General features: G+C 36.2%; 1 protein-coding gene across 3 annotated transcripts in view; it reads right to left on the bottom strand.

Annotated features, from left to right (window-relative positions):
* The window catches only part of usp53b (ubiquitin specific peptidase 53b), a 94,205-nt gene that overhangs the window by 23,505 nt on the left and 56,986 nt on the right, over positions 1 to 13,714 (bottom strand). For all 3 annotated transcript variants that reach the window (XM_062027064.1, XM_062027065.1, XM_062027066.1), the window contains 3 exons: positions 12,846 to 12,992; positions 10,203 to 10,352; positions 9,950 to 10,118 (listed from right to left, as the gene is read on the bottom strand). In XM_062027064.1, coding sequence (XP_061883048.1) covers positions 9,950 to 10,118; positions 10,203 to 10,352; positions 12,846 to 12,992 — 466 coding nt within the window. The remainder of the gene's footprint in view (positions 1 to 9,949; positions 10,119 to 10,202; positions 10,353 to 12,845; positions 12,993 to 13,714) is intronic.

The raw sequence follows: 13,714 nt of genomic DNA, 5'->3' as shown, positions 1-13,714 counted from the left end.
CGGAACCTCTTTCTAGAGTCCAGCAGCAGTCCAGTCTATAGCATATATAATGTTATAGACATGTGATGGATATCAATAAAAAATGCATTCGATAAAACAATCGATCATTTTTTTTCTACTTTTTCGGAAGAAACCGGATGTTGCGAAGCAAGGTTGGTTGCATGAACAAAGCACTCGATCTCTGGTAACCGAGCAACGCAGGAAGTGATCTCTGATCAGTGGGAGTGACACGCTAACAGCCAATCAGGTATCAGTATCATCTATCAAGTTTGGTTGTGCCATCTTTTTGTCTGGCGGTTGATTCTCTGCATGGAGTGAGAAGAGAAAGTAAAACTGTGTGCTGCAGAGAATGAATAAATTGTGAATGTAGTCAGATTAATGTGGTCTGTAAATGATACAAGGTAATACCACATTACCTGAGCAGCGCTGACCTTTTAGAGCACAGCCGTAACTTCCTGGCACTTAACCTGCAGAAAATAGTCTTTCTCAGGTTACTCTATGTTTATATTTTCTCACTTTGCACAACGTGTTACATATTATTAAGCATTTCTTACATACTCTTTTATTTAGCACATTCATTTTAAAAGGTTATTGTTAAGTGTTTTATGTGATTTTATAATGTGTATTACATTGATTAATTGTTTTCCGTGGTCATTTCCTTTCCTTTCTGCCTTATGAACTGAGAGGATTATAATCAGAGCAAGATTAGGGTTTAAATAAAAAAGGTTTACATTTGATATATTTTTCTACTGGTCCGTTTTCCGATATAATATCAATAGTAACTAGTTAAATAGTTCATATCGACAGATATAAAACACTTTTATCGTGATACATTTATCAGCCATATCACCCAGCCCTATTATTTTATATATCCAACACAATTCTTCCGCAAATTTAAATGTCTTGAAATGCACAATGACATTGTTCCAACACACTGTAGTGTAGTTTACAAATGGCAGTAGCATGGCAACCCTACTCACTGTACCTTGCAGGTTTAAAATAAAAACATAAATAACTAATTATCTTATTATTTTAATGTCAGCATTAAGATGGCTACGATTAGCACTAGCAAATAGTGGCGCGAGCTGCCAGCTAACAATAGGGCATTAGTTGTTAGCTAATGATTAGTGCGCCAGTTGCCATCTTGCTATTAGTGGCACTATACCATGTTATTATTGATCTTAGTATTGCACAATAACAAGGTACCTTTAGACCAGATCACAACTTAATGCAGGATATATACTGTAGGTAATGGGTCCCCTCTCCATTTCTTAATCAGTTTTGGGGTACTTGGACTAGAAACACGTTAAAGACCTCTAGCCTATAGGAAGACATTTGCACTGCAAAAGAAGTTGCTCCAAATTCAGCCACAAAAGAAAGGCCTTAGGCAGAAATTTTGCCAGAGTTGACCCGAGGGCGGAAGCGATCTGTGATTTCATGATGGAAAGGGTGGCGCTGGACCACCAGCCCTTTCCCATCGTTGAAGGTACCAACTTTTGTCAGGACAAATCTACAAGTACAGTTTGTAGAATCCACCTTCGTTTGATTGATTGATTGAGACTTTTATAAGTAGATTGCACAGTACAGTACACATTCCGTACAATTGATCACTAAATGGTAACACCCGTTTGTTCAACTTGTTTAAGTCGGGGTCCACATGAATCAACTCATGGTATATATATATATATACTATCAGCGTAATACAGTCATCCCACAAGTTAATCAACATATACATTGAATTATTTACATTATTTACAATCAGGGGGGTGGGATGTGGACGAGGTTGGAGCGGGGGGGGGGGGGGGGTTAGGTTTGGTTGATGTCAGCACTTCAGTCATCAACAATTACATGTATATCATCTGAGAAATGGGCATTGCAACAGTGTAAGTCTGACTTGGTAGGATATGTACAGCGAGCAGAGAACATAGTGAGCTCAGAAAGCATAAGAACAAGTATATACATTTGATTTTTTACATTTGATTATTTACAATCCGGGGAGGTGGGATGTGGAAGGGAGGGTGTTAGTCTAGGGTTGTAGTTGTCTGGAGGTGTTCTTTAAGTGCGGTTTTGAAGGAGGATAGAGATGCACTTTCTTTTACATCTGTTGGGAGTAGGGATACTCGAAACCGGGTTTCTCGGTTGTTCGATAAGAAAAGAACCGAGTCCTCGGACTCGAATCCCTTTTTGAGAACCGGTACCCGTTATCGAGACCACTATAGTAAAGAAAAAGAGTTGGTTCTTTATTCGAATCCCTGGGAACGAATCCCGTCCCGACCAGAAATGCTCCGTGTGACATCACAAGAAATGGCGTCAAGTAGCTCAGTCATTAGGCACAGATAGGGAAAGCAGGAAAAAAATGGACGGGAAAAAGTGCTCCAGTGTGTAATAAAGTTCAAAACAAAAGGTATAATACAATGAATAACTTTACTGAGAGATTTGAGCAGGGTACAAACACATGACCAACACTTTTACGACCAACCGGAAACATAGCAACCAGGCTAGCAACGTACCTCCTTTACGGCAGCTGCCGCAACGTTCTTAAATCAACCGCAGCACATACATATATGACATCTCCCTTTTTTAACTTTCGTTTTTCTTTCCTTGTAAACAAAACAAAATCACACTGTATATGTGTTGTCTGTCTAATTATAAATAATGCAGACGAGGCGTGTTGGCTGAGTTCTTGACGTTTACTTTCACAGCGTGCTCATTCTTAGCTGCCGGGTGACGATATGCAACACTTTTCGGGGCTACCGCGCATGCTCGTCCCTCCCGTTGCATGCTGGGTAGTTTAGTTGTTATATACCCTAGCTCATAACATATTTTCCCATATAAGGAAATAATGTTAACTCAAAGTGTATTTCTTTTTTTAACTTTAACTTTTCATTTTTTTAGCATTGTATCCACATTTGCAAAGAACTTTTTTCTTCATAGAATTTTCTTTCAATAAAGAAATAAAGTGCAAAAATGTCAAAGCATCATAACAAACAGTTATGTCAAATAGCAGCAGAAGTGCACTTTTTGGAGAGCTGTATTATTTTCAGTTTTGTGCCTAAGGGACTGATTTTATTTAACACTATATTATTATTTATACACCTATAGTGATCACAGAGACAGGTTGTTTTTGTGTTACTGTATATATTTGTTTTTCTGGAAAAAATCCCACTTAATATACTTTGGGTAACAACAGTCAATATTTATTTATTTTATTTTATTTTTTTAGGGGGGTAACAGTCAATATTTATTTATTTATTAGATTAAATTGTTTTCTTATATAATAAAAGTGAGCTTTTGTTAAACCAAATATTGTGTGTTTTTTTCCATATACAACAACCTATCTGGACTCGATAAGAGAATCGATAAGGAATCGGTTCGATAAGAGGATTCGATAATAGGCTCAAACTCGATCATTTCTTATCAAACATCATCCCTAGTTGGGAGTGCATTCCATATTGATGTGGCATAGAAGGAGAATGAGTTAAGACCTTTGTTAGATCGGAATCTGGGTTTAACATGGTTAGTGGAGCTCCCCCTGGTGTTGTGGTTATGGCGATCATGTACGTTATGGAAGTAGTTTGACATGTACTTCGGTATCAGGGAGGTGTAGCGAATTCTATAGACTGAGTCAATCTTACTTCCAGGAGTGTACAAACTACAGTTCAATCTACATTTAAAAAATAATAGATAGTTACTGGTTATCGGTGTTGGTCTTGAGAAGAAGTTATCGGAATCGGCTTGAAAAAAAATAGTTTAAACTTCTAACAAAAATAGGCAATATGTGTAAAGAAGACCTATTGAAAACTACCTTGTTATATTTGTGTAGCATGTCTTAAACAGCTGCCTTACATTATATGTCATGACATGAGCTGCACAAAACACAACACTCTCACCTTCCTTCCTGCTGCAGAATGATTGCATAATGCAGGAGCCTCATTAGCAAAGTGAAAAAAATACAAGTGCATCATTAACTCTGTTAAATGTGCTGCCACTTTCACCATCCCTGTGGTGTTTTTCCCGTATGCAACTTTTATGTAAACTGTGAGTACATCGCCTTCTAACATGTTACTACCCCTCTTACTATGGTACGCAATCAACATGTTGAAATGCAGAGCAAACTACAACCGCAACAATAAACACATTGTTAAATCAATACATCTCGGTAAGAACTGAGCACTGTTATCTTTGTACTGTAAGGGCAAGATTTATGAACATACAGCTTCAGTTTTGGTTGTCATTATAGGTGCAGGTCTACACAACATATACTGCTGCGTTCGTCAAACACATTACTTACACATGTTCTCACTAAAACGAGACTCCAGTCCCATGCCAGTCAAAGAGTCAGGGCGCCACACTAAAGCAAAACAATCCATTGGAACTGGCAGGGCTCCATTGCCAACAAAACAAGCAGTGAAATGAAGTGATGCAAAACATGTGAGGTGTACATCCAGCAGGATGAGAAGAGTGATGGCTGTGCAGCGAGCGCATGAGTACGCTGGGCCACAGGAGCAGGGATTAGGGTGGAAGGCGTGGGTGGTAATCTGCGTGCAACAGAGGCATCATCCTCATGTCGAGTTCAAGCCAGCACACGGGGCGGGGGGGAATTGTTCTCCCTGTGGTTTAACAGCACCCAAATCCTGACGGCAGTCGTAACTCTTATATGTGCGACCCCATCGAAATTTACAGAGGTACTTACAGTAGTGAATGTTTTTTTTTCGTAATAACCCAGCTAACAAGATAGACATGTGTACTTTCCATTTTCACTACACTCCTCTGCAGCATCTGTATTTTTTGCAAAGTGGCAACAACAGTGTTTCTTAACCATAGGGCTGAGGCCCATTGTTGGGTCGCGAGCGACCCCTATAGGGCCGCCAAAATATATATGTTATACATTTTTCTACCACTTGTGACAGTAATGACAATATAAAACAAACAGAAGAAGTCTGGAGCTAAAGTCATAGAAAAGTTTCTTATGCGCAAAAATTATGACAAAATTGGTAAAGTTTTCATTTGCACTTAAATTTTATTGACAGTTTATTTAAGAAACATACATATTATCATTATTAATCATTACATTTATTACAGTACATTTTTAGCAGTGTTATTATATGTAAAAAAATGTTTTATGAGTGCCTTTCTTTTGCAGTATATTTGATTCGAATTTATATTTCCAATCAGCCTGACCTAAGCCTTGATAATAATCTTTGTGATTTATACATGCTTTCATATCATTTGACAAGGTTTATCCTTGTCAAACTGTAAGGAGGTCAGTTATATTTATTGGATAGGATTACATCAATATTAAGATTACTAATTTAGTGTTAGTGGGTCCTGTAGTGTAAAAGTTGGGCCCCGAGGTCAAAAAGGTTAAGAACCCCTGCTTTAAATCCCATCACTACTGAGATTGTACAGTTCAGTTTAGCTTGATCAGACATTTTCCGGAAAAAGACTAAATTTGCACAAAATCTCAAGAATTGGAACCACCAGACGGTAGTTAAACTGGCATCAAACTCAGCTAGGGCTGCAACAACTAATCGATTAAATCGATTAAAATCGATTATTAAAATAGTTGCCGATTAATTTAGTCATCGATTCGTTGGATCTATGCTATGCGCATGCGCAGAGGTTTTTTTTTTTTTTAATAAACCTTTATTTATGAACTGCAACATGTACAAACAGCTGAGAAACAATAATCAAAATAAGTATGGTGCCAGTATGCTGGTTTTTTTTCAATAAAATACTGGATAGGATAGAAATGTATTTTGTCTCTTTTATCCGATTATTAATCGATTAATCAAAGTAATAATTCGACAGATTAATCGATTATCAAATTAATCGTTAGTTGCAGCCCTAAACTCAGCACATGAGTTCTGCTTTTTCTTTGCGTAATGTTTTCCAAAATAGAGCCCAACCTTAACAATGGGTGAAGTGGAGAGAGAAAACAGCAATAATATGAGAAAAAAAAATAAAAATGAAATGGTTAAGATCCAGCTTACTGTTGAAAGTAGTTAACTTTTTTCACATTATGATTGAGGTTAGACGCATATGTAACACCTCTCATTGAATAGCTAATAGGACAATTGATTGTTTTTTAATGTTACTTAACATTTTGCCTGCCATCCAACATTTAATAAAGAGTTAAATGATGCACCAATTTGACTCTGGAACTGATTACCGGTACCTCAATTTAAGAGTGTTTTGAGGTAAGAGCTGTCTCTCGGCTAACTGTTATGCTTTAAATTACTAGATAAAAAGTTATTAAAATCCAAACAGCGGACTTTTATCCATGAAAATATGGAAAAGCCTCTGGTCATGTGTTTGACAAAAATGCCGCTCAAAGGAGATACCGTAGAAAGCCATTCTCCAAGGTAAATTCATAAAGTAATGTCGTAGTTATTTTTAGTACATTCTATTGCATTGTTTTTATACAATATTTCGTATCCAAAAGTTGTGTTCTTATTAAAAAAATGTACGTGTGGTGCTGTTTTGAGGCGGTCAAGCACTTTTCAATTAATTTAAATTAAAGACGTTGATTTGATATACAAGTGAATTAAGTTAACCTCTCTGTTATGGAACCAATTAAGCTTGCAAGTTGATGTACTGTACTACTGTATTCTTATTTTGGTGATTTGGTGATTTTGGTATACACCCTCAGACAATCACAGGACACATACTGTATAAACCAGGTATTTCTAAAGTGCGGCTCGGGGGCCATTTCCTGCCCGCAGCATATTGTCGGAAAAAACAACAACAGTAAACATGTAAAAAGAAAACAGCAAAAAGACATAATGGAGACAAATCTGAAATTTTGACACTATTAACTAATAATTAGCGCTCTGAAATGCAATTTTAATCAGATTAATTATAATTAATCTCAGTAAATTACTTAATAATTAGGGATGTCCGATAATGGCTTTTTGCCGGTATCCGATATTCCGATATTGTCCAACTCTTTAATTACCGATACCGATATAAACCGAAACCGATATATACAGTCGTCAAATTAACACATTATTATGCCTAATTTGGACAACCAGGTATGGTGAAGATAAGGTCCTTTTTAAAAAAAAAAAAAATAAGATAAATAAATTAAAAACATTTTCTTGAATAAAAAAGAAAGTAAAACAATATAAAAGCAGTTACATAGAAACTAGTAATTAATGAAAATGAGTAAAATTTACTGTTAAAGGTTAGTACTATTAGTGGACCAGCAGCACGCACAATCATGTGTGCTTACGGACTGTATCCCTTGCAGACTGTATTGATATATATTGATATATAATGTAGGAACCACAATATTAATAACAGAAAGAAACAACCCTTTTGTGTGAATGAGTGTGAATGAGTGTAAATGGGGGAGGGAGGTTTTTTGGGTTGGTGCACTAATTGTAAGTGTATCTTGTGTTTTTTATGTTGATTTAATAAAAAATAAAAAATTAAATTAAAAAAAAACGATACCGATACCGATAATTAAAAAAACCATACCGATAATTTCAGATATTACATTTTAAAGCATTTATCGGCCGATAATATCGGCAGGTCGATATTATCGGACATCTCTATTAATAATCTATATTGACTTTTAAAAATACCCTAGTATTTTGACACAAATGCAGTTTTATTGTCAGAATGTCGTACATGTTTTACTTAAAGGGGAACTGCACTTTTGGGGGGAAATCTTGCCTATCTTTCACAATCATCATGAGAGATTTTGTTTTCTTATTAATTCTAAATATTAAATAAATGCAACCAAAAGTCTGCTTATAATGCCTACAAAGCCCTTAAAAAGCATCCTAACACCTCCATTAGAGTTGTATATACATGATGTAAGTATATATGTAATGTAGTAACGAGCACATTTATAATAATATTTAATATTTACGATTTTTGAAATTTTTTAACATGTGCGGTGCATTAATTTAAAAAAACACATCACGTTTGCTTTTTTTTTTTCTTCGCCACTGATTATTACTTACTGCAGACTTCATGAGAGCCAACAAACATAATAAAACATCACTTACTGTACAAGGTTTTCTGTCATTTAGACGCCGACTGCTAGGATATGAATATTGGCATCAAAAATATTGTATTTTTTTTTTAATGTTTGTATTTATTTGTTGCCACTACGAGTTTCGGTGCCAATACAACTTTTTCTACAATGTTAATAATTTTTTTGGTAACCAAATCTTACTGGCAGTGTTCTGGCTACATATATTTCAATTTAGATGAAGAATGTCTCATAATCCTCATTTCCGGGTCCTAAATGGCTGTCAAAGTGTACCAACTTGTCGGAGTATGTCCTCAACCATCTACTTTCCAGGTGAGAGGCATGATTTATGATCTACAAAAAAATTCCCGGGAGCAAGGAAGCAAGGAAACACCTCACCATTTGATCATGTCAAAATTGTACAGAAGCTTGTGATCAAGGCGGCACTATAAATAGTTTGTCTGCGTTAGCACTTAAAATAACAATATCACTAATACGTGGAAAAAATAAAGTCATTAAATGGAGTATTGTTGGCACTTTTTGAATGGTTATTTATTGGATTTTATGGGCGAAATGGAGGACCTTCCATTGGCTCCGCTGTAAGCAGACTTTTATTTACGTTTATTTAATATTTAGAATGCTTTTTTTTTTTTTTTTAATCCATCTGTTCCTAACGATTTAAAACAAAAAAAAGTGCAGTTCCCCTTTAAATGCATGTCATTTATTTGTTGAAAACTTGCTTACAGTTTTATCTAAAGTACAGTCAGGGTGTATTTGGAAGTGAAATTTACCAGCGAGTACACCAGTCAGATTCTCCTCACTCACCTTTGCACTGACATATGCACTGACCAGATAACTGAACGTAAAGCAACATGCTCTACATTTCAGGTAACCAACCGCTGTTTTCAGATAAAGGAGCGTGTGTGGTCACAATAATTAATCTGTGCTGATACATGATCAATGTGACATTTTGTGATTCGGTAAGTAACAATATGAACATTTCGTATCCCGGTTATTGACCAATATTATCACGGTTATCGTTCTTATCACAGTATGGTTGAATTGTTGAACTTATACACATTTTTAAAGAACATAAATGAATAGACATACTGTTATAATACCCACTATTTTGCATGTTTTGTGTTTCCTAGGCTTCAATGATAAGTGTTTTGGTGGGTGTTGTGGCGTCCTACTCTGTTCAGCGGTCCATGAATGCACCGTAAAACCACCTCTGTCTGGTATTTCTGTAGAACGATCCCTCTGTCTAAGAGAGGCTCTTAGGTTCAAAGTGCATGATTCAATATCTTAGTTGCTCAGACAGCAATGTGTTTATCCAATTTAGATTGGGGTATGTCGTTTCTTAATGGGGGAATGACGTTATTGCCTCTTTCTTCGTGATAGTATTTAAGCTAGCGAGCTGGCACCAGTCAGTCTGTGTCTATGAAAGTGCTGCTATCAATCAGGGTTTTTCAATAATTTTAATTTATTCTAACCGTCAGGAGTTTTACTACAATTATCATTAACACCGTTTATCGTTACATCAGATAGTGTTAACTTTAACAGCTCTAATAATAATATGATTTGTCACATTCTGTATAACACAAAGCTGACACTGAGTTTTGTCTTTGAATATATGTTTGTTTTTAGCAATTTTTTTTTTACAAAATCAAAACATATACAGTTCTTTGACTTTTCATAATGTAGCCCTTGGTGGAACAAGTTTGGACACCCCTGGTATAGCCAAACAACCACTAACACTCACATGCACTGTGGACAAGAGTCTCCAGTGTGCATGTATTGGCACGTAGAAGGAAGCCACATTACCCAGAGATTAGTACCTATTTTTTTCATTAAGATCGCATACTATTGATTAAGGAATTCCATAAAATGTTGAATACATTCCTCAAAATGACCAATCTCTCACTGGTATTTAAATCAATGTATGATTGCTAGTAGTGTCCTTACCAGTTACGTCACCGTTTACTTGGCCTTTGTATCGAGGACACATTGTGGTCTGTCTTGGAGCATCCTCGTTAGACACCGCCGTCCCTTCAGGATTGGTGTAAAACAGAAGAAGTGGTTGAAAATGTCCCCTGACGCATTTAGAAGTGACATCTTTCCATTTGGATCCGATCTGGGAATGAGACAGGTTGGCTTTAAGAGTATTTATCACTACAGACAATGATGGGTAGATAAAAGTCAGCAGAGGAGCCTGTACCTCTTTCACAGTAGCGTCATCAAAAAACATCCACTTTGAAGATTTGGTGTGATAGGCAAAGGCCGAATAATGTTTGCTGGAGAAACAGATCATCCCCACTAGATGTAGCTCGCTCCGTTTGGCATTTTCATCTGTGACGCGGTTGAAAAGCTGAGACACAATAAAAAAACATAGGAAATAAAAGAGGTGGAAAATGGCCGCCCCAAAAATGAATGAGTGCAATATTTTCATTTGAAGCAAGTATGACAGCAAAACTCCAGCTGGTTAGCAGAAAATAACCACTATGTTCAGTGTGTTGTCATTTAGCATCGCAAGCTAGCTACGCTATTAGCTTTCCTGTTTTACCAGAGGTTGGTAGTAACGCACGACATTCACTTAAGTAACTTTTTGAATAAATTTTACTTGTCAAGAGTAGTTTTAATGCAACAAACTTTTTACTCTACTTAGGCACACCTTTTTAATCAGGCTTTTTACTGATGGGGACGGCGTGGCGAAGTTGGTAGAGTGGCCGTGCCAGCAATCGGAGGTTTGCTGGTTACTGGGGTTCAATCCCCACCTTCTACCATCCTAGTCACGTCCGTTGTGTCCTTGGGCAAGACACTTCACCCTTGCTCCTGATGGGTGCTGGTAGCGCCTTGCATGGCAGCTCCCTCCATCAGTGTGTGAATGTGTGTGTGAATGGGTGAATGTGGAAATACTGTCAAAAGCGCTTTGAGTACCTTGAAGGTAGAAAAGCGCTATACAAGTATAACCCATTTATCACTATTATTTATCATGTAAAACTTTTCCTATGTTTTAGATTTTTTTATTGTATTTTCTATTGTTATTTTTTTAATGTGTTATTTTGTATTTTATTTATTACTGTTATTTAAACTATTATTTCCAGAAAGTTTTGTTTTATATTAATTTATTATTGTATTTTTTTATATTTTATTTTTAAATATATTTTATAGTATTTTTTTTTAATTTTTTAGATGGCATTACATTTTGGTTATTCTTCAGCGTGGATGCCTCAAGGTGGCCCTTTTCCCCGTACCTCGGGGCCTTGCCATGTTTTGTTTTTGACAATAATGCTCTGTGTAAGTGTGTTAGCACGTTTGTATGCGTGTTTTCATCTCTTCTTTTTTTTTTTTCAGCAAAGCACTTTGTGTTGCCACTTGCCTGCTCATGAAAAGTGCTTTATAAATAAAGTTTGATTGATTAAATATTTTCATAAAGAAAAATTATACTTTTACTCTGTTACATTTATTTATATCATTCTTGTATTTATTCAAAATCTGTTGATTACTGCTCGCAAAGATGCCTTAATTTGATTCGTTAAAGAGACTTTTTCCAATGGGTATGGTCACATGACTTTGTTTCACCAATCCAACGTAAGCAATAGTGACCTATGACTCTTTTTCACCAATCAAACGTAGCCCGGCAGCCACATGACCGCATTCAAACACCACACTATAAAAAGGCGTGAGACGAGGCGATGTCACTGTTTGTCTTAGAAACTAGGAAAAAGGACATTTATATAAATTGCTGTCATCTGTGTCCGTAGAAATGTTCAAATTTCAGCTTAAGAATTCCATTTCCAACTGGAGAAAACACATTGAGGTAAGTTGGAGATGGTTTTTTTTATGTTTTAGCTGCAGATTTCTTACTTTTATTTGAGTCATATTACTCTAAAGTAAAGGTATTCTTCCAATATTTGGCTACTCCACCCACCTCTGATTACAACCATTCCCATGTGACACTTTAAATGACAAAATGTTAGCAAACAAATTACTGTCAACCGGAATAATATATTGTCAGAATTAATTATCAGTAACTAATAGGGGTGTCAAAAAAAAGCGGTTTTCGGATTAATCGCAATTGTTATTTGTAACAATTATTTTTTTCAAAAAAATCAAAATTCAATTTAAAAAAATATATATATATTTTTTTTCAATCTGTCCTTTCCAGCCACTCAGGTAAATCATATCGTTGATGTAGATGCCTATATCTGCTGAACAGATTTACTTTAGAAAAGAAAAGAACAAAACTTGTTTTCTGTTAAGTAATATAGAAAATTATCAGAGCTGGTTATCTGGCAGCTGGGGCGGCATAGCTCGGTTGGTAGAGTGGCCGTGCCAGCAACTTTAGGGTTCCAGGTTCGATTCCCGCTTCCGCCATCCTAGTCACAGCCGTTGTGTCCTTGGGCAAGACACTTTACCCACCTGCTCCCAGTGCCACCCACACTGCTTTAAATGTCACTTAGATATTGGGTTTCACTATGTAAAGCGCTTTGAGTCACTAGAGAAAAGCGCTATATAAATATAATTCACTTCACTTCATCTGTTTTATTGAGGAATGTAGTTAATCATAGAACTCACATCCAATGTTATTGAAAAAAAGTATTGAACCGGGAATCATTTAGAATCGAAAATCGATTCTGAATTGAATCGTTGCACCCGAGAATCGAATCGAATCGTGTTGTACCCAAACATTCACAACCCTAGTAATATGGAGAGGAGGTAGGATTAATACATACATTCTGCTTATCCTTACTAATTATGGATATGTTGTCCAAATGTGCTATGTCACTTACCTGTTAGGCATGTCTGAAACAAATACAACTATACAACAATATTATGTGTCTGATTAAGTTCGACTTACCCCACACAAATTCAAACGTGGGCCAAGTGACCGAATGACGTCGTCTGTCAGATCGGATTGCTCCGCATCCCAAACAAATCCGATAGTGACGATCTCCGGGCAGTTCATGAGAACACGGCGAATCTTGATGCTTTGACCGCAGTCTCGCTAAAAAAATAAAATAAATTACAAATAAGCAAACTATAACATTCCCTAATGAAAGATATATCTTTTTTATAATGATGTACCGCAAAAGTGGGTGCAAGTAATGCCAGCCACCAGTAAACAATAGACGAAGATGAATATGATGATTAAGCAAAAGTCACCGTTAACTACTAACATTAACTATTAGCGTCGCTACTATTGTTACTTGTTCATCAAATATTTTAAGTCACAACTTTTATTACATTACCATAATGACTAACTTAAATAGTATGGTTGTTAAGAAGGTTAAAATGGTGCTTAAAACATTGCCTGTAAAGATAGATAATTATCATGCTATTTACAATTAAAGGTCCTATATTCTACATTTTTTAAAATGCATTTTAAGTCTCGTTGGTCCCACAAAAGAGCATTAGGGCAAAGTGTTTAAAAAATTATATCTAATAATCTATTCAGGTGCTTTTAGTAAATCTGACTGGGAACAGGAGGTTTTGTGTGTTTTCAGCTTTAATGCTAATGAGCCGTGTTGGTCCACGACTGTTTGCAACAGAGCATGTGGCTGAGAGAAGCGCAATTGTGGACTTTATCTGCATCTTACATATGCACTGTACCGTAACTCTGCACTAGTCCAAGGTAATAGACATATATCAAACAATGTAACATTAAGGAGTGGGCTAGAAAGACGCAAATGTTAGCAACAGTAGCATACCGTAGCTATGTGAGCTACA

Source organism: Entelurus aequoreus, linkage group LG18, assembly GCF_033978785.1.
Source record: "Entelurus aequoreus isolate RoL-2023_Sb linkage group LG18, RoL_Eaeq_v1.1, whole genome shotgun sequence".
NCBI lineage: Eukaryota > Metazoa > Chordata > Actinopteri > Syngnathiformes > Syngnathidae > Entelurus > Entelurus aequoreus.
Note: the sequence above shows the minus strand (reverse complement) of the source record. Positions and strands in the feature narration are given on the sequence as shown.